This window comes from Salmo salar, chromosome 04 (genome assembly GCF_965601325.2).
Source record: "Salmo salar chromosome 04, fSalSal1, whole genome shotgun sequence".
Taxonomy (NCBI): domain Eukaryota; kingdom Metazoa; phylum Chordata; class Actinopteri; order Salmoniformes; family Salmonidae; genus Salmo; species Salmo salar.
The window spans coordinates 12,370,126-12,396,669 of NC_138294.1; the positions used below are offsets into that span (position 1 = coordinate 12,370,126).

Here is a 26,544-nt window from a genome sequence, read left to right on the forward strand (position 1 = left end):
ATTGTAAATAAGAATTTGTTCTTAACTGACTTGCCTAGTTAAATAAATGTAAAATAAAAAAAAATCATAATTGTATGCTAAAATAATAGTTGTGTGCCAAAAATTTGATTTTTCTAATGGCAGTCTTGGTTATAGGTAATAATCCTTCTCATGAACTGCCTACATTATTACGCATATTATTAGTTAATTATGGAAATTAAGATATGCAATTTTTATTATACACTGCTCAAAAAAATAAAGGGAACACTTAAACAACACAATGTAACTCCAAGTCAATCACGCTTCTGTGAAATCAAACTGTCCCCTTAGGAAGCAACACTGATTGACAATAAATTTCACATGCTGTTGTGCAAATGGAATAGACAACAGGTGGAAATTATAGGCAATTAGCAAGACACCCCCAATAAAGGAGTGGTTCTGCAGGTGGGGACCATAGACCACTTCTCAGTTCCTATGCTTCCTGGCTGATGTTTTGGTCACTTTTGAATGCTGGCGGTGCTTTCACTGTAGTGATAGCATGAGACAGAGTCTACAACCCACACAAGTGGCTCAGTTAGTGCAGCTCATCCAGGATGGCACATCAATGCGAGCTGTGGCAAGAAGGTTTGCTGTGTCTGTCAGCGTAGTGTCCAGAGCATGGAGGCGCTACCAGGAGAAAGGCCAGTACATCAGGAGACGTGGAGGAGGCCGTAGGAGGGCAACAACCCAGCAGCAGGACCGCTACCTCCGCCTTTGTGCAAGGAGGAGCAGGAGAAGCACTGCCAGAGCCCTGCAAAATTACCTCCAGCAGGCCACAAATGTGCATGTGTCTGCTCAAACGGTCAGAAACAGACTCCATGAGGATGGTATGAGGGCCTGACGTCCACAGGTGGGGGTTGTGCTTACAGCCCAACACCGTGCAGGACGTTTGGCATTTGCCAGAGAACACCAAGATTGGCAAATTCACCACTGGCGCCCTGTGCTCTTCACAGATGAAAGCAGGTTCACACAGAGCACGTGACAGACGTGACAGAGTCTGGAGACGCCGTGGAGAACGTTCTGCTGCCTGCAACATCCTCCAGCATGACCGGTTTGGCGGTGGGTCAGTCATGGTGTGGGGTGGCATTTCTTTGGGGGGCCGCACAGCCCTCCATGTGCTCGCCAGAGGTAGCCTGACTGCCATTAGGTACCGAGATGAGATCCTCAGACCCCTTGTGAGACCATATGCTGGTGCGGTTGGCCCTGGGTTCCTCCTAATGCAAGACAATGCTAGACCTCATGTGGCTGGAGTGTGTCAGCAGTTCCTGCAAGAGGAAGGCATTGATGCTATGGACTGGCCCGCCCGTTCCCCAGACTTGAATCCAATTGAGCACATCTGGGACATCATGTCTCGCTCCATCCAGTACCAGTCAAAAGTTTTGACACTTGCTACTCATTCCAGGGTTTTTCTTTATTTTGACTATTTTGTAGAATAATAGTGAAGACATCAAATCTATGAAATAACACAATTGGAATTATGTAGTAACCCAAAAAGTGTAAATGTGATATTTCAGTTTTTGATTTTTAATAAATTAGCAAACATTTCTAATAACATGTTTTTCCTTTGTCATTATGGAGTATTGTGTGTAGATTGATGAGGAAAAAATACAATTTAATACACTTTAGAATAAGTCTGTAACGTAACAAAATGTTGAAAAATTCATGGGGTCTGAATACTTTCCAAAGGCACTGTATGTACAGTGCCTTCGGAAAGTATCCAGACCTAAAATTCATTATAATTGATGAGGAAAAACATTTATTTAAACAATCTACACACAATACCCCATAATGACAAAGCATATTGACAAATTGAGGGGGTGACAGATGGACTTTATTCATTTTGACGTCAATTCCAATGAATTCATTTTTTATTTTGTTTTGTTATATCCACCTCTCATAGTGTTGTTTTACTATTCTTTTCAAAAAATACTTTTCTCAAAAAGATTTGACCCCAACATCACGTCCCCAACCCTGACCTTAAGTCTAAACCTAACCTTAATCCTACACTTAACCAATTTCGATCCCTAAGGCCTAATACTAACCTTTGAATCTGCAGGTAAAATATTCACCTACTTTATGGCATTTTGTTGAAGTTGATAGCAATACTAATTAGTTGACTTTTGATGCTTCTACTCCTCGAAGTTATGAATTATTGTACTTTCAGTGTCCTTCTGGAGAGAGCAGAGTCACCGACTCTGAGTTATGCATCAGCAAACAGTCACCAGTCAATGGATACGGATGAGGAAGACGAGGAGGAGAACTCGGCTCCAAAAGAGAAGTAAGATCATACATTTTATTTAAGCAGAGGCTGCGCGACCTCATCAGACTTCTTACCCAGAGCCAAAAAACGTATCACGTTCTGCGCATGTGTTACAGATGCTGTGAGACATGTGAGCTGAGACAGGATCAGAGACAGTGTCACTGCCAGTAGTGTCTTGACTAAATGTTTTTCTCTTAAGTTTTTTTTATTCCAAGGATCTCATGAAGAGGATCTCTTCATGAGAAATATTATAATATTGGTATTGTTAACCATCTGGATGTCACCGGGATACAATCTATTCAGTGGGGAGAGCATGCACGGCAAGTCGGGTCACAGTGTCCTTTGTGGGGGTTTATCCACTGTTGAATAGTTCTGTTAACATCATGGCAAGGAAAGTGCTAGCTAGCTAGTGTAGCCACTTAATCAAGGTGACAGCTAAAGTACAAGCAACAGTGGTTGCTAGGTTGTGGTAATATTTCAGAGGAAATATGGCATTAACATTGTATCCCAGAATGATCAAAAATAAATTAAACTTGAACACTTAACTAACTCTCCCAATTTAACACAAGGACACACACACACAGGAAAGGGAAGTGGCAGTGTTGGGAGCAAAATAAGTAGAGAATCCTGCACATGTGCAGAAGGTTCTTTTTTTTTTGCTACTGGGAAGAGGCACACAATGTTTTAAGCAACCCTGCCACTCCATCTTATTTTAAGGGTATTTCATTCAACTAGGGATCAATTCAGACTTCAATATGAACTCATGGATAGCATTGTTATGTCTCTGCGTGCAGTTGGAAGGAAGTTGAAGGTCGTTTTGTGAGCCATTGCTAACTAGCATTAGCGCAATGATTGGAAGTGTACAGACAACTTGCAATTGCACTAATGCTATTTAGCAACTTCCTTCAAAATGCCCAAATATTGGACTATCCCTTTAAGAATGAGGCCTACACGTTCCCAAAGTGTTTTTGGAATGAAGCACATCGCAGTTTTTGGTAATCAGACTTATGCAACAAGCTCTTTGGGAGTGTCTTCATAATTTGGATTCAACATTAAAAGTCCCACCCACTCATGGCGGACATGTTTGGTGTTAACACTTTCCAGTTAATATACCAGAAGCAAACCAGTTACGGGTTAACTTTCATTCAAAATGACTTGACACAAGAAGAGTAGTCTCTGTAGACAGACATCCTTCCAGAGCCCTATCCGTTCATGTCCAGTAAACATTTCCGGTAAACATGGAGCTCGCATTGAATATTTTCAATGAGTGCATTTTTGCAAGTGAGTTGTTTGCATGCAACATGACGTTAGCGTTACAAGCTTACAACCACTGACTGGCTGTGAGTACCGTTGAGGACAGTGGTGTCTCTTTATCACAGGGGAAGGATCTTTTAAACAAACAAAAATAGTTCTATGAGCAGTTGTTACAACAACAAGAAAATAGCTTCATGTGTTGTGTCCAAATACTGGTGTCAACTAATAAAAAAATGTATGACCTTGTAGCAACTGACAGTGGAGGAAAAGTACATGTAATTGCTCAAATATAAATATACTCAAATAAGTATCAAAAGTAAAAGTATAAATAATTTCAAATTCCTTATATTAAGCGAACCAAATTTTCACGATTTTCATGTTTTTTTTAAATTACGGATAGCCAGCGGCACACTCCAACACTCAGACATCATTTACAAACAAAGCAAAGCATTTGTGTTTAGTGAGTCAGCCAGATTAGAGGCAGTAGGGATGACCAGGGATGTTTTCTTGATAAGTGTGTGAATTGGGGCGGCAGGGTAGCCTAGTGGTTAGAGCGTTGGACTAGTAACTGAAAGGTTGCAAGTTCAAATCCCCGAGCTGACAAGGTACAAATCTGTCGTTCTGAACAGGCAGTTAACCCACTGTTCCTAGGCCGTCATTGAAAATAAGAATTTGTTCTTAACTGACTTGCCTAGTTAAATAAAGGTCAAATAAAGATTTTAAAAAATGTGACCATTTTCCTGTCCTGCTAAGTATTGAAAATGTAACAAGTACTTTTGGGTGTCAGGGAAAATGTATGGAGTAAGAAGTGCATTATTTTCTTTAGGAATGTAGTGAAGTAGAAGTAAAAGTTGTCAAAAATATAAATAGTAAAGTACAGATACCCCCCAAAAATATCTTAAGTAGTATTTTAAAGTATTTTACTTAATGTAATACATGGCAATAACGTAATAAAAATGTTGTGCATAATGTAATAAATATTACATTATTACATTATGATAATTACCCTCCAAACTCGTCATTAAGCTCGAGACCCTGGGTCTCGACCCCGTCCTGTGCAACTGGGTCCTGGACTTTCTGACGGGCCGCCCCCAGGTGGTGAGTGTAGGAAACAACATCTCCACCCCGCTGATCCTCAACACTGGGTCCCCACAGGGGTGCGTTCTCAGCCCTCTCCTGTACTCCCTGTTCACCCAAGACTGCGTGGCCATGCACGCCTCCAACTCAATCATCAAGTTTGCAGACGACACTACAGAGGTAGGCTTGATTACCAACAACGACAAGACGGCCTACAGGGAGGAGGTGAGGGCCCTCGGAGTGTGGTGTCAGGAAAATAACCTCCCACTCAACGTCAACAAAACAAAGGAGATGATCGTGGACTTCAGGAAACAGCAGAGGGAGCAGCCCCCTATCTACATTGACGGGACAGTAGTGGAGAAGGTGGAAAGTTTTAAGTTCCTCTGCGTACACATCACGGACAAACTGAAATGGTCCACCCACACAGACAGCGTGGTGAAGAAGGCGCAACAGCGCCTCTTCAACCTCAGGAGGCTGAAGAAATTTGGCTTGTCACCGAAAACATTCGCAAACTTTTACAGATGCACAATCGAGAGCATCCTGTCGGGCTGTATCACCGCCTGGTACGGCAACAGCTCCGCCCACAACCGTAAGGCTCTCCAGAGGGTAGTGAGATCTGCACAACGCATCACTGGGGGCAAACTACCTGCCCTCCTGGACACCTACACCACCCGATGTCACAGGAAGGCCAAAAAAATCATCAAGGACAACAACCACCCGAGCCACTGCCTGTTCACCCCGCTGTTATCCAGAAGGCGAGGTCAGTACAGGTGCATCAAAGCTGGGACTGAGAGACTGAAAAACAGCTTCTATCTCAAGGCCATCAGACTGTTAAACAGCCATCACTAACATTGAGTGGCTGCTGCCAACATACTGACTCAAATCTCTAGCCACTTAATAATAAAAAATTGGATGTAAAAAATTGGATGTAATAAATGTATCACTAGTCACTTTAAACAATGCCACTTTAAATAATGTTTACATACCCTACATTACTCATCTCATATGTATATACTGTACTCTATACCATCTGCATCTTGCCTATGCCGTTCGGCCATCGCTCATCCATATATGTATATGTACATATTCTTATTCATTCCTTTACACTTGTGTGTATAAGGTAGTTGTTGTGAAATTGTTAGGTTACTTGTTAGATATTACTGCACGGTCGGAACTAGAAGCACAAGCATTTCTCTACACTCGCATTAACATCTGCTAACCATGTGTATGTGACCAATAAAATTTGATTTGAAGTGGGTAAAAAAAAATCATTAATATTGTAGTAACTTTAACCAATAATGTTAACAATCTAAAACATTTTTTTTTTCATGCTTATCAAGTGTCATGCTTCTGTAATAGCTGACTGTGCACCAAAACATATTCCTGAATCCTAGCTCTAAACCTGACTCTAGCAGTAATATCAACTTTCAATTTACAATATCATTGATCCCCCCCAATACACACCCAGTGACTCTGTCTGTATGTGTAAATGATAGAGAGAGATCTGGACATGAGTCTGGTTCCATCTACGCTCTGTAACGGCGCAAGTCTGTTGTGGCAATGGATTTTAAATGCAAAGTGTTTCTCAAGTGTGTGACACTTAGTATGCATGATATTAAAGAAATTGTGTTATTACATTATTGGTTTAAGTTATTACACTATTGATGAAAAAAGTTACCACTTTATATTGTAATAATCAACGGAAATGTAATATAATTATAGTAATTATTACACTAAGCACAAAAATGATATTACGTTATGTGGTCAGAATATTTATTACATTATCAGCATTTATTACATTATAAATGCAAAAGTTATTATGTTATTTGCAGGTATTACGTTATTGACTGTTATTACATTATCAGTTGCCACAAAGAGGTCCAGGACCAGAAAGGTCAGGGACCTGGACAACAGTTTGCAGTTCTCCCAGGGTCAGCTCAATGAGTTTAAACAGGAAAACTGCAATATGACAGCAATATGTAAGTCATTTAGAGAGGACATCAGTTCTTTATGCGAATCCATGATAACAATGATGGAGAAATCAGATAATTGAGGGACAATCAAGGCGGAACATCGTTGTTGTGGACGAAATTGCAGAATCTCTACGAGACCTGGAGTCTGAGGACAAAGTGAGAGAAAGGATCTCAGAGAAACTGAAGATGGACCACAGGAAGATTGAGGTGGAGCGTGCCAACAGGACTGGAAAACTCACCACCGTCCCAGGTGACAAGCACGATAGTGGTCAAATTTCTACGTTTCAATGAAAAGGTAGCTCTTCTGGAAAGAGCCAAGACCTTGAGAGGAACATACTTCTTCCTCAAAGAGGACTTTCCTGAAGCTGTGCACCAAAAGAGGAAAGAAGTTATCCCAGCCATGAAATCTGCGAGAGCGCGTGGGGACATTGCTTACATCCGATATGACAGGCTCATTGTCCACCCTCCCTCCCAAAAGCCTGGAAGGGATGAGAGAGCCAAGCCTATTGGTTCGTAGCTTCAAGCCCACAGCGCGCACACACACACACACACCAAATGATTAATGGACTGATGAATATTTGTTTTTCTCTTGCTTTATTTGTTATTTTCCATATTATGTCTATCTCTGATAAGCTACCCAGGAAAGGGCTGAAAATAGCACATATTAATATATGTAGCCTTAGAAGTAAAGTTCATGAAGTCAATAACTTGCTAACATCAGATAACATTAATATATTAGCAATTTTTGAGACTCACATAGATAACTCCTTTGATAATACAGCAGTAGCAATACAAGGATATAACACAAGACAGGAATGCTTATAAGGGAGGTGTTGCTGGATACAGTGGCTTCAGAAAGTATTAACCCCTTTGATATGTTCCACATTTTGTTGTGTTACAGCCTGAATTTAAAATGGGTTAAATTAAGATGATGTCAAAGTGGAATTATGTTTTTCAGAATTTGTACAAATTGATTCAAAATGGAAAGGTGAAATTTCTGGAGTCAATAAGTATTCAACCCCTTTGTTATAGCAAGCATAAATATGTTCAGGAGTAAAAATCTGCTTAACAAGTCACATAATAAGTGTCATGGACTCACTCTGTGCAATAATAGTTTTTAACATTATTTTTAATGACTACTTCATCTTACACATACAGATAATTGTAAGGTCCCTCCGTCATGCAGTGAATTTCAAACACAGATTCAACTACATACAGATGAAGTCGGAAGTGTACATACACCTTAGCCAAATACATTTAAACTGAGTTTTTCACAATTCCTGACATTTATAATCCTGGTAAAAATTCAGTTTTAGGCCAGTTCGGATCATCACTTTATTTTAAGAATGTGAAATGTCAGAATAATAGTAGAGAGATGTCACGTCCTGACCAGCAGATGGAGCTGGTGTAGTAGTTTGGGGGTCAGGACGTGGCAGTCTTGTGTGTGTCTTGTGACTCCTGATCAGGAACAGCTGGGAATCGTTGTTCCTGATTGGGAGTCATATATGTAGGAGTTGTTTGTCACTGGGGTTTGTGGGTGGTTGTTTTGCACTGCGTTTTTTTTAGCCTGCAAACTGTTGCTGCTGTCACGTTTATTGTTTCCTGTGGATGCTTTACTCCTTTTGTTGGGTAATTAAAAAATGAGTATTCACATACCTGCTGCGCCTTGGTTCATTTCAGAAGACAGTCGTTACAAGAGAATGATTTATTTGAGCTTTTATTTCTTTCATCACATTCCCAGTGGGTCAGAAGTTTACATACACTCAATTAGCATTTGAGTGTATGTAAATTGTTTAACTTGGGTCAAACATTTCGGGTAGCCTTCCACAATAAGTTGGGTGAATTTTGGCCCATTCCTCCTGACAGAGCTGGTGTAACTGAGTCAGGTTTGTAGGCCTCCTTGTTCGCACATGCTTTTTCAGCTCTGCCCACAAATGTTCTATAGGATTGAGGTCAGGGCTTTGTGATGGCCACTCCAATACCTTGACTTTGTTGTCCTTAAGCCATTTTGCCACAACTTTGGAAGTATGCTTGGGGGTCATTGTCCATTTGGAAGACCCATTTGCAACCAAGCTTTAACTTCCTGACTGATGTCTTGAGATGTTGCTTCAATATAGCCACATCATTTTCCATCCTCATGATGCCATCTATTTTGTGAAGTTTTTTTTATTTTGCCTTTATTTAACTAGGTAAGTCAGTTAAGAACATATTCTTATTTTCAGTGACAGCCTAGGAACAGTGTATTAACAGCCTTGTTTAGGGGCAGAACGACAGATTTTTACTTTGTCAGCTCGGGGATTCGATCTTGCAACCTTTCGATTACTTGTCCAACGCTCTAACCACTAGGCTACCTGCTGCCCCAAGTGTACCAGTCCCTCCTGCAGCAAAGCACCCCCACAACATGATGCTGCCACCCCCATGCTTCATGGTTGGGATGGTGTTCTTCGGCTTGCAAGCCTCCCCCCTTTTCCTCCAAACACAACGATGGTCATTATGGCCAAACAGTTCTATTTTTATTTAATCAGACCAGAGGACATTTCTCCAAAAAGTACGATCTTTGTCCCCATGTGCAGTTGCAAACCGTAGTCTGTCTTTTTTAATGGTGGTTTTGGAGCAGTGGCTTCTTCCTTGCTGAGCGGTCTTTCAGGTTATGTCGATATAGGATTAGTTTTACTGTGGATATAGATACTTGTGTACCTGTGTCCTCCAGCATCTTCACAAGGTCCTTTGCTGTTCTTCTGGGATTGATTTGCACTTTTCGCACCAAAGTACGTTCATCTCTAGGAGACAGAACGTGTCTCCTTCCTGAGCGGTATGACGGCTGTGTGGTGCAATGGTGTTTATACTTGCGTACTATTGTTTGTACAGATGAACGTGGTACCTTCAGGCATTTGGAAATTGCTCCCAAGGATGAACCAGACTTGTGGAGGTCTATAATTCTTTTTCTGAGGTCTTGGCTGATTTCTTTTGATTTTCCCATGATGTCAAGTAGAGGCACTGAGTTTGAAGGTAGGCCTTGAAATACATCCACAGGTACACCCCCAATTGACTCAAATGATATCAATTAGCCTATCAGAAGCTTATAAAGCTATGACATAATTTTCTGGAATTTTCCAAGCTGTTTAAAGGCACAGTCAACTTAGTGTATGTAAACGTGTGACCCACTGGAATTGTGATACAGTGAATTATAAGTGAAATAATCTGTCTGTAAACAATTGTTGGAAAAATGACTTGTGTCATGCACAAAGTAGATGTCCTATCCAACTTGCCAATACTATAGTTTGTTAACAAGAAATTTGTGGAGTGGTTGAAAAACGAGTTTTAATGACTCCAACCTAAGTGTATGTAAACTTCTGACTTCAACTGTAGACCAGGGAGGTTTTAAATGCCTTGCATAGAGGGGCACTGATTGGTACAGACATTGAATATTCATTTGACTATGGTGAATTTGTGAATTACACTTTTGATGGTGTATCAATACGCCCAGTCACTACAAAGATACAGGCATCCTTCATAACTGTTGCCGGGATTTGGAAGGAAACTGCTCAGGGAATTCACCAACAGGAGAAAACTGAGGATGCATCAACATTGTAGTTACTCCAAAATGTTATCCCAATTGACAGAGTGAAAAGAAGGAAGCATGTACAGAATCAAATAAAAAACATTACAAAATATGCATCCTGTTTGCAACAAGGCACTAAAGTAATACTGCAATAAATGTGGCAAAGCAATTCACTTTTTGCCCTGAATACAAAATGGAATGTTTGGGGCAAATCCAATATAACACATTACTGAATACCACTCTCCATATTTTCAAGCGTAGTGGTGGCTGCATCATGTTATGGGTATGCTTTTAATCGTTAAGGACTGGGGTGTTTTTCAGGATAAAAAATAAACAGAATGGCAAAATCCTAGATGAAAACCTGGTTCAATCTGCTTTACACCAGACACTGGAGATGAATTCCCCTTTCAGCAGGACAATACCCTAAAACACAACGCCAAATCTACACTGGAGTTGCTTACCAAGAGGACAGTGATTTTCAGTGGCCGAGTTACAGTTTTGATTTAAATCTACTTTAAAATCTATGGCAAGACCTGAAAATGGTTGTTTAGCAATGATCAACAACCAGTTTGACAGAGTTTGAAAGCTTTTGAAAAGAATAATAGTCAAACAATCCAGGTGTGAAAAGCTCTTAGACTTACCTAGAAAGACTCACAGCTGTAATCACTGACAAAGGTGCTTCTGCAAAATATTGACTCAGGGGTGTGAATACTTATGTAAATTAGATATTTCTGTATTTCATTTTCAATAGATTTGCAAACTTTGTCTTTATTGGGTATTGTTTGTAGCTGCGTGAGAGAAAAAAATATTTAATCAATTTTGAATTCAGGGTGTAACACAACTAAATGTGGAATAAGTCAAGGAGTATGAATAATTTCTGAAAGCACTGCATTTTCAGAGCCACATCCATATAATGCTTAGAGAAGATCTCATGTCAAGCGTTATTGAAAATGTGTGGTTGCCAGTTGACCTGCCTCATCTAAAGCCTATAATTGTGTGGTTTTGCTATAGGCCACCAAGTGCTAACAGTCAGAATCTAAGTGATGTGTGTGAAATGCTTGATAGTGTATGTGATGTAAACAGAGAGGTCTACTTTCTTGGGGACCTGAATATTGAGTGATTTTCATCAAGCTGTCCTCTCAAGATGAAGCTTCTCACTGTAATCAGTGCCTGTAATCTGGTTCAGGTTATTAATCAACATACCAGGGTGTTTACAAACACTACAAGAACCAGATCATCCACATGTATTGATAAGATTTTTACTAATACTGTAGAACTTTGTTCTAAAGCTGTATCCGTACCCATTGTTTGCAGTAATCACAATATAGTGGCTATATCCAGGAGAGACAAAGTTCCTGAAAGCTGGGCCTAAAATAGTGTATACGAGATCATCTAACTTTTTTTGCTGTGACTTAAGTGAATGATATTAAAATATTTCTATTTAGTCTGATATGATAAATAAGGAGCATCCAGACGCTGCAATTTATTAATTTATGAAATTGCTTCTTCCAATTATTGATAAACATGCACCTGTTAGGAAACTGACTTAGAACTGTTAAGGATCAATATATTGATGAGGAATTGAACAACTGTGTGGTTGAAAGAGATGGGGCAAAAGGAGTGGATAATAAGTGTGGCTGCACATCTGACTGGCTGATTTTCGTGCACAATGAGAAATTATGTGACTAAACTCAACAAAAAGAAGAAACTGTATTATGAAGCCAAGATCAATGATATAATGATGGAAAAACAACGTTGGAGTACTTTAAAGGAAATGATTGGCAGAAAGACAAATTCAACTCCATCTTTCATTGAATCAGATGGCTTATTCATCACTAAACCATTTGATGTTGTCATTCAGTAGATCTGCAGGAGGGGTGAAGTCAGGCGCAGGAGACTCAGGTACGTGAAACACGTTTTAATGAAGAATGCAAGTCCAAAGAACCAAACCGACAAGGCAGGGTAAAAATAATTCCATACAAGACAAACACAGTCTAGGAATGTAGCGGGACGCAGCCCAGCAACCCTAATGCCCAAAATGCATAACGGTGAATAAGGACAAGAAAAAATAAATCCCCAACCTACAACAACAGACACGAAACAATCCCACACAACCCCAAACACAAAACAGACAGACTAAATACCCCACTAATTACTAAACACAAAACAGGTGTTACACTAACCAGACATTACCAAACGAAAACAGAAAAGGAAATCGATGGCAGCTAGTAGGCCGGCGACGACAACCGCCGAGCGCCGCCCGACCGGGGAGAGGCGCCACCTTCTGTGGACGTTGTGACAGATGTTGCCAATTAACTAATTGTTAAAATAATTGGCAAAGTGGGCAAACTTAGGCAGGAAATGCCAACAACGAACAGTGAGCCATGGTGTTCATGTATAAAAATAATAATGAAAAGCATTGTAAGTTTGATTTTTAGTGTGGGAGAGGTGGACAAATTATTGTTATCGATCAATAGTGACAACTAGGCATTGACAACTTAGATGAAAAGCTACTGAGGATGGTAGCTGACTCTATAGCCACTACCATCTGTCATATCTTTAATCTGAGTCTGTCCTCAGGCCTGGAAGCCAAAGTAATTCTGCTACCCAAGAGTGGTACAGCAGCCTTTACTGGTTCTAACAGCAGACCTATCAGCTTGCTGCCAACTCTTAGCAAACTGTTGGAAAAAAATGTGTTTGACCAAATAGAATGCTATTTCTCTGTAAGCAAATTAACAACCCACTTTCAGCATGCTTATAGAGAGGGGCACTCAACATGTACTGCACTTACACAAATTACTGATGATTAATTGAAAGAAATTGATAATAAGAATATTGTGGGAGCTGTACTGTTAGATTTCAGTGCAGCCTTTGATGTTATTGACCTTAAGAAAACATGCGTTATGGCTTTTCAACCTCTGCCATATTGTGGATTCAGAGCTAACTATCTATCTCAGAGGATTTTCTTTAATGGAAGCTTTTCTAATGTCAAACATGTAAAGTGTGGTGTACTGCAGGGCGTCTCTCTATGCCCTCTATTCTTTTCTATTTTTACCAATGACCTGCCACTGGCATTTAACAAAGCCTGTGTTTCCATGTATGCTGATGATTCAACCATATACGTGTCAGCAACCACAGCTAAGGAAGTCACTGAAACCCTTAACAAAGAGTTGTAGTCAGTTTTGGAATGGGTGGCTAGACCTCAGCTGAATCCGGAAATGAATGGTGTGGCTGTTGAACAAGTTGAGGAGTCTAAATTACTTGGTTTTACCTTAGATTGTAAACTGTCATGGTCAAAACATATACAGTGCATTCGGAAAGTATTCAGACCCCTTCACCTTTTTCACATTTTGTTAAGTTACAGGCTTATTCTAAAATTGATTAAAGTGTTTTTTCCCCTCATCAATATACACACAATACCCCAAACATTTTTGCAAATAAAGAAAATAAAAAAACTGAAATATACATTTATATAAGTATTCAGACCCTTTACTCAGTACTTTGTTGAAGCACATTTGGCAGCACTTACAGCCTCAAGTCTTCTTGGGTATGACGCTACAAGCTTGGCACACCTGTATTTGGGGAGTTTCTCCCATTCACTGCAGATCCTCTCAAGCTCTGTCAGGTGTGATGGGGAGCGTCACTGCACAGCTATTTTCAGGTCTCTCCAGAGATGTTCGATCGGGTTCAAGTCCGGGCTCTGGCTGGGACATCCAGCGACATCCCAAAGCCACTCCTGCATTGTCTTGGCTGTGTGCTTAGGGTCGTTGTCCTGTTGGAAGGGGAACCTTCGCCCCAATCTGAGGTCCTGAGCGCTCTGGAGCAGGTTTTCATCAAGGATCTCTCTGTACTTCACTCCATTTATCTTTCCCTTGATCCTGACTAGTCTCTCAGTCCCTGCCGCTGAAAAACATCCCCACAGCATGATCCACCACTATGCTTCACCGTAGGGATTTTGCCAGGTTTCCTCAAGTCATGATGCTTGGCATTCCGGCCAAAGAGTTCAATCTTGGTTTCATCAGACCAGAGAATCTTGTTTCTCATGGTCTGAGAGTCCTTTAGGTGCCTTTTGGCAAACCAAGTGGGTTGTCATGTGCCTTTTACTGAGGGGCTTCAGTCTGGCCACTCTACCATAAAGGCCTGATTGGTGGAGTGCTGCAGACATGGTTGTCCTTCTGGAAGGTTCTCTCATCTCCACAGAACAACTCTGAAGCTCTGTCAGAGTGACTATCGGGTTCTTGGTCATCTCCCTGATCAAGGCCCTTCTCCCCCGATTACTCAGTTTGGCTGGGCGGCCAGCTCTAGGAAGAGTCTTGATGGTTCCAAACTTCTTCCATTTAAGAATGATGGAGGCCACTGTGTTATTGTGGGCCTTCAATGCTGCAGAAATGTTTTGGTACCTTTCCTCTCGACACAATCCTGTCTCGGAGCTCTACGAACAATTCCTTTGACCTCATGGCTTGGTTTTTGCTCTGACATGCACTGTCAACTGTGGAGCCTTTTATAGACAGGTGTGTGCCTGTCTATATAATAATTAATATAATAATATAATTCAATCAATTGAATTTACCACAGGTGGACCCCAATCAAGTTGTAGAAACATTCTCAAGGATGATCAATGGAAACAGGATGCACCTGAGCTCAATTTTGAGTCTCTTAGCAAAGGGTCTGAATACTTATGTAAATAAGGTATTTCTGTGTTTTATTTTGAATACATTTGGAATCATTTCTAAAAACCTGTTTTTGTCATTATGGGGTATTGTGTGTAGATTGATTAGGATTTATTTTTTTTTGTTATCCATTTTAGAATACGCCTGTATCGTAACAAAATGTGGAAAAAGTGAAGGAGTCTGAATACTTTCTGAATGCACTGTAGATTGAATGGTTTTAAAGATGCGGAGAGGTCTGTCCGTAATAAAGATATGCCCTGCTTTTTTGACACCCCAGTCCACAAAGCAAGTCCTTCAGGCTCTAGTTTTGTCTAATCTTAATTATTGTCCAGTCACATGGTCAAGTGCGTTAAGGAAATACCTAGTTAAGTTGCAGCTGCCTAGAATAGAGTGGCACATCTTGCTCTTCATTGTAATCGGGGGGCTCATAACAATACTATGCATGTCAGTCTCTCTTGGCTAAGAGTTGAAGAAAGACTGACTGCATCACTTCTTGTTTTAATAAGAAACAATGCGTTGGAAATTCAAAATAGTTTGCATAGTCAACTTACACACAGCACTGACACACACACTTACCCCACCAGACATGCCTGCCACCAGGGTCTTTTCACAGTTCCCAGGGCCAGAAGAAATTCAAGGACTATACAGTAATATATGGAGCCATGAGTACATGAAACTCCCATCTTATAGCGCAAGTGAGCATGTGTTGGACCCAATAAGGCTAGCTGTTGCTATTGGTGTCGACTAAACAGGGGACAGGCAAACAGGTCAAGGGCAGGCAGAGGTCAGTTATCTAGATCGGAGTCCAAAAGTTGCAGAACGGCAGGCTTAGTGTCAGGGCAGGCAGAATGGTCAAAACCGGGAAAACTAGAAAACAGGAACTTGGAGAAAGACGGGAGCAAGGGGAAAAACGCTGGTAGGCTTGACGAACAAAACAAACTGGCAAAAGACAACACGGAGAACACAGGTATAAATACACTGGGGATAATGGGGAAGATGGACGACACCTGGAGGGGAGTGGAGACAATCACAAACAGATCAGGGTGTGACAATTACAGTTGTCAACAACTGTCTTAATTTTTTTTTACTTTAACAAAATTATATCAAATTTAACAACACTTTTATATATATATATATACAGTTGAAGTCAGAAGTTTACACTTAGGTTGGAGTCATTAAAACTCGTTTTTCAACCACTCCACACATTTCTTGTTAACAAACTATAGTTTTGGCAAGTCGGTTAGGACATCTACTTTGTGCATGACACAAGTAATTTTTCCAACAATTGTTTACAGACAGATTATTTCACTTATAATTCACTGTATCACAATTCCAGTGGGTCACACGTTTACATACACTAAGTTGACTGTGCCTTTAAACAGCTTGGAAAATTCCAGAAAAGGATGTCATGGCTTTAGAAGCTTCTGATCATTTGAGTCAATTGGAGGTGTACCTGTGAAGGCCTACCTTCAAACTCAGTGCCTCTTTGCTTGACATCATAGGAAAATCAAAAGAAATCAGCCATGACCTCAGAAAAAAAATTGTAGACCTCCACAAGTCTGGTTCATCCTTGGGAGCAATTTCCAAACACCTGAAGGTACCACGTTCATCTGTACAAACAATAGTACGCAAGTTTAAACACCATGGGACCACGCAGCCATCATACCGCTCAGGAAGGAGACGCGTTCTGTCTCCTAGAGATGAACGTACTTTGGTGCGAAAAGTGCAAATCAATCCCAGAACAACAGCAAAGGACCTTGTGAAGATGCTGGAGGAAACAGGTACAAAAGTATCTATATCCACAGTAAAACGAGTCCTATATTGACATAACCTGAAAGACCGCTCAGCAAGGAAGAAGCCACTGCTCCAAAACTGCCATAAAAAGCCATCTTCTATATACCCTCTTTTATATCGTCTGAGGTGTTTGTATTGCCGGTATTGGTTGAGACACAGCATACTCTTGAAAACAGGGTGAGTGTCATTTCAATCATAGAAATATAATTTTTAGAATGGGCCTATCCCTTAAGACCGCTACAATTTACACCATTGAGAATTTAATTGAATTACTACCACAAAGATGGCCGCCGGTCCATACACCATTGAATATCAACTTGAAAGGGACACTAAATGGCCACTAAAATGTGCAGTTTAGTCACACAACACAATGCCACAGATGTCTCAAGTTTTGAGTAAGCGTGCAATTGGCATGCTGACTGCAGGAATGTCCACCAGAGCTGTTAATATCTCTACCATAAGTCACCTCCAACGTCGTTTTGGAGAATGTCAGTACGTCCAACTAGCGTGGTGTGGGCGAGTGGTTATCTGAAGTCAACGTGGTTTACATACAGTATATGACGTGAAATACATACTGTTTGTGTAGATAGAAATATATTTGGGTTGTCCACAATTCAGTTCACCATTATAATAGTTCTTATCAAATTGTGCATCGAGTTGCATTGCATTCCTCGTGGGAAGGTTGGGAGTTCAATCCCCGGCCTAGTCATACTAAAGACTGTATCGTCTCTGCTTGGCACTCAGTATTAAGGAGATAGATTTGGGGTAAGGCCCTGCGATAGACTAGCATTCTGTCCAGAGGTGTTAAGTTCCTTTAAGTCCACGTATCTCAAGTCTGAATCAGCAGTCTGTTGTGTATGCTGACTTCAACGTGTGTCCTTCTCTTTCCCCTTGACTCTTGACAGGGGAAGTGTGCAGCTCTTTACCGTAGCTCTCCTCTTGACCTGGGAAGTCTGTCTAGTTTTACGGTAGCTCTCCTCTCCTCTTGACTGGGGAAGTCTGTCTAGTTTTACTGTAGCTCTTCTCTCCTCTTGACTAGGGAAGTTTGTCTAGTTTTACCCTAGCCCTTCTCTCCTCTTGACCTGGGAAGTCTATCTAGTTTTACTGTAACTCTTCTCTCCTCCTGACCTGGGAAGTCTGTCTAGTTTTACTGTAGCTCTTCTCTCCTCTTGACTGGGGAAGTCAAATCAAATCAAACTTTATTCGTCACATGCACCGAATACAATGTAGACCATATCTTAGGTATTGATTTGTTTACATTTTATTTCACCTTTATTAAACCAGGTAGGCTAGTTGAGAACAAGTTCTCATTTACAACTGCGACCTGGCCAAGAAAAAGCAAAGCAGTGCGACACAAACAACAACACAGTGTTACACATGGAATAAACAAGCGTACAGTCAATAACACAATAGAAAATAAAGGAAAGTCTATATACAGTGTGTGCAAATGGCGTGAGGAGGTAAGGCAATAAATAGGCCATAGTAGCAAAGTAATTACAATTGAGAAAATTAACACTGGAGTGATAGATGAGCAGATGATGATGTGCAAGTAGAAATACTGGTGTGCAAAAGAGCAGAAAAGTAAATAAAAACAATATGGGGTTGAGATAGGTAGATTGGGTGGGCTATTTACAGATGGGCTATGTTCAGCTGCAGCGATCGGTTAACTGCTCAGATAGCTGATGTTTAAAGTTAGTGAGGGAAATATAAGTCTCCAGCTTCAGTGATTTTTGCAATTCGTTCCAGTCATTGGCAGCAGAGAACTGGAAGGAAAGGCGGCCAAAGGAGGTGTTGGCTTTGGGGATGACCAGTGAGATATACCTGCTGGAGCGCGTGCTACGGGTGGGTGTTGTTATCGTGACCAGTGAGCTGAGATAAGGTGGAGCTTTACCTAGCATCAACTTATAGATGACCTGGAGCCAGTGGGTCTGGTGACGAATATGTAGGGAGGGCCAGCCGACTAGAGCATACAGGTCGCAGTGGTGGGTGGTATAAGGGGCTTTGGTAACATAACGGATGGCACTGTGATAGACTGCATACAGTTTGCTGAGTAGAGTATTGGAAGCTATTTTGTAAATGACATCGCCGAAGTCGAGGATCGGTAGGATAGTCAGTTTTACGAGGGTATGTTTGGCAGTGTGAGAGAAGGAGGCTTTGTTGTGACATAGGAAGCCGATTCTAGATTTAATTTTGGATTGGAGATGTTTAATATGAGTCTGGAAGGAGAGTTTACAGTCTAGCCAGACACCTAGGTATTTTTAGTTGTCCACATTTTCTAAGTTAGAACCGTCCAGAGTAGTGATGCTAGTTGGGCGGGCGGGTGCGGGCAGCGAACGGTTGAAAAGCATGCATTTGGTTTTACTAGCGTTTTAAGAGTAGTTGGAACCCATGGAAGGAGTGTTGTATGGCATTGAAGCTCGTTTGGATGTTAGTTAACCTGTTAGGGCTAGGGGGCAGTATTGACACGGCTGGATAAAAAACGTACCCGATTTAATCTGGTTACTACTCCTGCCCAGTAACTAGAATATGCATATAATTATTGGCTTTGGATAGCAAACACTCCAAAGTTTCTAAAACTGTTTGAATGGTGTCTGTGAGTACAACAGAACTCAAATGGCAGGTCAAAACCTGAGAAGATTCTGTACAGGAAGTACCCAGTCTGACAATTTCTTGGCCTTCTTTGCCATCTCTATCCAAAACAAAGGATCTCTGCTGTTACGTGACACTTCCTACGGCTGCCATGGGCTCTCAGAAGGCGGCAAAAAGCTGAATCGTGGCTTTGCAGGCTCTGGCTGAAAGAAAAGTAGCGCGTTTGGGTAGTGGCTGGTTACAGTACTGTGAGACTCAGGCGCGTGCCCGCGTCGACCGAATGCTTTGTTTTCTTTCCTCTGTTCACCTAAACGCAGATTCCCGGTCGGAATATTATCGCTTTTTTACGAGAAAAATGGCATAAAAATTGATTTTAAACAGCGGTTGACATGCTTCGAAGTACGGTAATGGAATATTTATAATTTTTTGTCACGAATTGCGCCATGCTCGTGACCCTGATTTACCATTTCAGATAGTGTCTGGAACGCACGAACAAAACGCCGCTATTTGGATATAACGATGGATTATTTTGGACCAAACCAACATTTGTTATTGAAGTAGCAGGCCTGGGAGTGCATTCTGACGAAGACAACAAAGGTAATCAAACTTTTGCAATAGTAAATCTGACTTTGGTCAGGGCTAAACTTGGTGGGTGTCTAAATGGCTAGCCGTGATGGCTGGGCTATCTACTGAGAATATTGCAAAATGTGCTTTCACCGAAAAGCTATTTTAAAATCGGACACCTCGATTGCACAAAGGAGTTCTGTATCTATAATTCTTAAAATAATTGTTATGTTTTTTGTGAACGTTTATCGTGAGTAATTTAGTAAATTCACCGGAAGTTTGCGGGGGGTATGCTAGTTCTGAACGTCACATGCTAATGTAAAAAGCTGGTTTTTGATATAAATATGAACTTGATTGAACAAAACATGCATGTATTGTATAACATAATGTCCTAGGGTTGTCATCTGATGAAGATCATCAAAGGTTAGTGCTGCATTTAGCTGTCTTCTGGGTTTTTGTGACATTATATGCTAGCTTGAAAAATGGGTGTCTGATTATTTCTGGCTGGGTACTCTGCTAACATAATCTAATGTTTTGCTTTCGTTGTAAAGCCTTTTTGAAATCGGACAGTGTGGTTAGATTAACGAGAGTCTTGTCTTTAAAATGCTGTAAAATAGTCATATGTTTGAGAAATTGAAGTAATAGCATTTCTAAGGTATTTGAAAATTGCGCCACGGGATTCAACTGGCTGTTGCGTAGGTGGGACGAATTCGTCCCGCCTAGCCCAGAGAGGTTAACACAGTGTCCAAAGAAGGGCCAGATGTATACTGAATGGTGTCGTCTGCATAGAGGTGGATCAGGGAATCACCTGCAGCAAGAGCGACATCGTTGATATATACAGAGAAAAGAGTCGGCCCGAGAATTGAACCCTGTGGTACCCCCATAGAGACTGCCAGAGGTCCGTACAACAGGCTGTCCGATTTGACACACTGAACTCAGAGAAGTGGTGAACCAGGCGAGGCAGTCATTTGAGAAACCAAGGCTGTTGAGTTTGCCGATAAGAATACGGTGATTGACAGAGTCGAAAGCCTTGGTCAGGTCGATGAAGACGGCTGCACAGTACTGTCTTTTATCGATTGCGCTTATGATATCATTAGTACCTTGAGCGTGGCTGAGGTGCACCTGTGACCAGTTCGGAAACCGGATTGCACAGCGGAGAAGGTACGGTGGGATTCGAAATGGTCAGTGATCTGTTTATTAACTTGGCTTTCGAAGACTTTAGAAAGGCATGGCAGAATGGATATAGGTCTATAACAGTTTGGGTCTAGAGTGTCACCCCCTTTGAAGAGGGGGATGACCACGGCAGCTTTCCAATCTTTAGGGATCTTGGACGATACAAAAGAGAGGTTGAACAGACTGGTAATAGGGGTTGCAACAATGGCGGCGGATCATTTTAGAAAGAGAGGGTCCAGATTGTCTAGCCCAGCTGATTTGTAGGGGTCCAGGTTTTGCAGCTCTTTCAGAACATCTGCTATTTGAATTTGGGTGAAGGAGAAGCTGGGGAGGCTTGGGAAAGTAGCTGCAGGGGTGCGGAGCTGTTGGCCAGGGTTGGGGTAGCCAGGAGGAAAGCATGTCCAGCCGTAGAGAAATACTTATTGAAATTCTCGATTATCGTGGATTTATCAGTGGTGACAGTGTTACCTAGCCTCAGTGTAGTGGGCAGCTGGGAGGAGGTGCTCTTATTCTCCATGGACTTTAGTCTCCCATGACTTTTTGGAGTTAGAGCTACAGGATGCAAATTTCTGTTTGAAAAAGGGAGTCTTTGCTTTCCTATCTGACTGCGTGTATTGGTTCCTGACTTCCCTGAAAAGTTGCATATCGCGGGGACTATTCGATGCTAATGCAGTCCGCCACAGGATGTTTTTGTGCTGGTCGAGGGCAGTCAGGTCTGGAGTGAACCAAGGCCTATATCTGTTCTTAGTTCTACATGTTTTTCAAAGGGGCATGCTTATTTAAGATGGTGAGGAAATTACGACCAGGCATCCTCGACTGACGGGATGAGGTCAATATCCTTCCAGGATACCCGGGCCAGGTCGATTAGAAAGGCCTGCTCGCAGAAGTGTTTTAGGGAGCGTTTGACAGTGATGAGGGGTGGTCGTTTGACCGCGGACCCATAGCGGATGCAGGCAATGAGGCAGTGATCACTGAGATCCTGATTGATAACAGCAGAGGTGTATTTGGAGGGCAAGTTGGTCAGGATAATATCTATGAGGGTGCCCATGTTTACAGATTTAGGGTTGTACCTGGTGGGTTCCTTGATAATTTGTGTGAGATTGAGGGCATCTAGCTTAGATTGTAGGACTGCCGGGGTGTTAAGCATATCCCGGTTTAGGTCACCTAACAGAACGAACTCTGAAGATAGATGGAGGGCAATCAATTCACATATGGTGTCCAGGGCACAGCTGGGAACTGAGGGGGGTCTATAACAGGCGGCAACAGTGAGAGACTTATTTCTGGAGAGATTAATTTTTAAAATTAGAAGCTCGAATTGTTTGGGTATAGACCTGGAAAGTATGACATAACTTTGCAGGCTATCTCTGGAGTAGATTGCAACTCCTCCCCCTTTGGCAGTTCTATCTTGATGGAAAATGTTGTTGTTGGGTATGGAAATCTAAGAATTTTTGGTGGCCTTCCTAAACCAGGATTCAGACACGTCAAGGACATCAGGGTTGGCGGAGTGTGCTAAAGCAGTGAGTAAAACAAACTTAGGAAGGAGGCTTCTGATGTTAACATGCATGAAACCAAGGCTATTTCGGTTACAGAAGTCACCAAATGAGAGTGCCTGGGGACACACAGGGCCTGGGTTAACCTCCACATCACCCGAGGAACAGAGGAGGAGTAGGATGAGGGTACGGCTAAAGGCTATCAAAACTGGTTGTCTAGTGCGTTGGGGACAGAATAAAAGGAGCGGATTTCTGGGCGTGGTAGAATAGATTCAGGGCATAATGTACAGACAGGGGTATGGTGGGGTGCGGGTACAGTGGAGGTAAGCCCAGGGACTGAGTGATGATAAGAGAGGTTGCATCTCTAGACGCGCTAGTTATGCTGGGTGAAGTCACCGCATGTGTGGGAGGTGGGACAAAGGAGGTGTGTTTATGTTTTCATTGTGTCGTGGCTGTGCGACGATATGGATAATATACAGCTGGCGGGATTTTCCATGCATCGGCAGGACAGAAGCTACGTCTGGTAAGACGAAGGGCGGGGAGTGTGTGTCTATTTGTCAATAACAGCTTGTGCGATGTCTAATATTAAAAAAGTCTTGAGGTATTACTCGCCTGAGGTGGAGTACCTTATGATAAGTTGTAGACCACACTATCTACCAAGAGAGTTCTCATCTATATTATTCGTAGCCGTCTATTTACCTCCACAAACTGATGCTGGCACTAAGACCGCACTCAACGAGCTGTATAAGGCCATAAGCAAACTAGTTTTACCGTAGCCCTTCTCTCCTCTTGACAGGTGAAGTCTCTCATTCAGGTACATGCAGCTCATCTGTCTCACTTCCCTCTTCATGTGCCTACTGTAGCACTGGTGCAGCCTGACTAAGGCTAGCTGACTACACTACCACTTTTGCTAGGCACATTTGACCAGCATAATCTGCAATAAAACATCCATAAGCATCTTATTTAAAGTGGAACTGACAGCGTTTTAAACTACTTTGCAGATATGGAGCAATCATAATATCAATAAAAAATGTCAAATTCCCATTTTATATGTTACAAAACCAACTTTATAAGAGGTTTTAAAAATACATTATTTTTTACAAAAAATTCCATGAGGCATTGTTGGCTGAATAGATGGATGCAGTTCAATGCATGATTAATATAATTCACCAATACATTTATTGGTTGTCCCAAAAATATTGATTGCAGTCAGGTTGTAAATCACAGCTGGTCTGGTACATTGTGTGCTGCTTAAATTGAGGCAGCATATATAACTGATGAATTTACAAACGCACAATACTCGTTGAATAGGCCCCGTGTCAGTTAACAGTCGGCAAAAAAACATAGTTAAATTGTTGCCAGCAGCACAGTTACAAATGCTCTAGATAACATTAAAACAGCCTAAACACCTTTGCTAGGGTGAGTAAAATGGTCAGAGTGAGGTGTTCTCTTTTTGTGGCTGGAAGCCAGTTAGCTTGGGTGCTTGACTGCTGTTGTGAGGTCAGAACGCTCGGATCAACCCTACTCCACGGCCAGAGTGTCCAGTGGCAATAGTGCAGTGTGTGCTCTGAACGCTCAGAGAGCAAAGGACTCAGTAAACAGATTTGAATGAGATTTCTTGTTGCCAAAACGCTGTCAGCACTTTAATTTACCTTTATAATGCAGTTACTTTCTCAGCTCAAAATACACTCCTTGACTCTGTAACTCTCGTTAAATTGTATTTTACATGCATGTCTTCTCATTTCCTCTCCTTCTTCGTTATCCACTAGATACACCTCTTTTCTCTGAAAACCTTTTTTAACTTCTCATTGGTTGAGAAAACTGTCAATTGATCAGCAGGTGTCTCTAGTAACAGGGGTGCCAAATGGCATCACCACATTAAATATGCACTATGCAGAAACCGCTCTGCCATTTCCTAGTTGCTAAAACTCTAATAGTTTGCCTAATTTCAGTTTGTGACAAAACAAGCAGTCATTGTGTGGAGAGTCATTGTACCATCTGAACCGCTGTGAAATAACTTTTCCATAACGAAAACTATTGGATATCCAGCTGTTTGAAGCGGGTGTACAAAACCGAAAGTAAAGGATACAAAAATGAAACTTCAGAATGCAAAGCATAGAAATAGCACACATAGAATAGATCTACCGCTTCTTAGACTTGCTTTCAATGGGAATAAAATATCTGTCCCTCACATTTCTATGTGAATTTTGGTTGGGTTGCCCAAAAAGTTAAATATTGTAGATTTAAGTAGTCCATATTTGTTCACCACTCCACATAAGATCATTAATTTTATTTAAGTGCATTTTATTAAATTAGCAAAAAAGAAAATTTGGCTTCTGCTTGTTTCCTAACCCCCCACAACAGTAGGGGCAAGCCTTTCGTGAAGGCAATTCTTGAGCTGCTCGAGCAGTAGTGGTGCGTGGATAAAATCACTGGGGAAGACGAGCCATGAAAAAAAGCCATATTACAACTACAATCTATGTGTTGTAATAATGGCGTTGTTTGCTCTATAACCCATTAGTTCATATGCCATGCCACCATGATACAGTGCATTCGTAAAGTATTCAAACAGCTTGACTTTCTCCACATTTTGTTACGTTACAGCCTTATTGTAAAATGTATTAAATAAAACAATTTCCTCATCAATCTACACACAATACCCAATAATGGCAAAGTAAAAATTTTAGCAAGTGTATTCTGCTATTGCTATGAGACTCGAAATTGAGCTCAGGTGCATCCTGTGTTCCATTTATCATCCTTGAGATGTTTCTACAACTTGATTGGAGTCCACCTGTGGTAAATTCAATTGATCGGACATGATTTGGAAAAGGCACACACCTGTCTATATAAGGTCCCGTAGTTGACAGTTCATTTCAGAGCAAAAACCAAGCCATGAGGTTGAAGGAATTGTCCGTAGAGCTTTGAGACAGGATTGTGTCAAGGCACAGATCTGTGGAAGGGTACCAAAACATTTCGGCAGCATTCAAGGTCCCCGAGAACACAGTGGCCTCCATCATTCTTAAATGGAAGAAGCTTGGAACCACCAAGACTCTTCCTAGAGCTGGCCGCCTGGCCAAACTGAGCAATCAGGGGAGAAGGACCTTGGTCAGAGAGGTAACCAAGAACCCAATGATCACTCTGACAGAGCTCCAGAGTTCCTCTGTGGAGACGGGAGAAACTTACAGAAGGACAACCATCTCTGCAGCACTCAACCAATCAGGCATTTATGGAACAGTGGCCAGACGGAAGCCACTCCTCAGTAAAAGGCACACGACAGCCCACTTGGAGTTTGCCAAAAGGCACCTAAAGACTCTCAGACCATGAGAAACAAGATAATCTGGTCTGATTAAACCAAGATTGAACTCTTTGGCCTGAATGCCAAGCGTCACGTCTGGAGGAAACCTGGCACCATCCCTACGGTGAAGCATAGTGGTGGCAGCATCATGCTGTGGGTATGTTTTTCAGCGGCAGGGACTGGGAGACTAGTCAGGATCGAGGCAAAGATGAACGGAGCAAAATCCTGCTCCAGAGCACTCAGGACCTCAGATTGGGGCGAAGGTTCACCTTCCAACAGGACAACCCTAAGCACACAGCCAAGACAACGCAGGAGGGGCTTCGGGACAAGTCTCTGAATTTCCTTGAGTGGCCCAGCCAGAGCCCGGACTTGAACCCGATCGAACATCTCTGGAGAGACCTGAAAATAGCTGTCCAGCAACGCTCCCCATTACACCTGACAGAGCTGGAGAGGATCTGCAGAGAAGAATGGGAGAAACTCCTCAAATACAGGTGTGCCAAGCTTGTAGCGTCATACCCAAGAAGACGTGAGGCTGCCAAAGGTGATTCAACAAAGTACTGAGTCTGATTACTTATGTAAATGTGATTTTTTTGAAATTTGTAATAGTTCATCCCAAAGGTGTTTGATGGGGTTGAGGTCAGGGCTCTGTGCAGGCCAGTCAAGTTCTTCCACACTGACCTCAACAAACCATTTCTGTATGACCCTCGCTATGTGCACGGGGGCATTGTCATGCTGAAACAGGTAAGGGACTTCCCCAGAATCGTCTACAATATCATTGTATGCTGTAGTGAAATCTGTTGGGGATGGGTGTACAGCTAACTGTAT

General features: G+C 41.8%; 1 protein-coding gene across 3 annotated transcripts in view; it reads left to right on the forward strand.

The window, feature by feature from the left end:
• LOC106610529 (interferon-induced very large GTPase 1) overlaps positions 1–26,544 on the forward strand; it is a 59,925-nt gene that overhangs the window by 23,355 nt on the left and 10,026 nt on the right. For all 3 annotated transcript variants that reach the window (XM_014209914.2, XM_014209917.2, XM_014209916.3), the window contains one exon: positions 2,183–2,296. In XM_014209914.2, the coding sequence (XP_014065389.1) occupies positions 2,183–2,296 (114 nt within the window). The remainder of the gene's footprint in view (positions 1–2,182; positions 2,297–26,544) is intronic.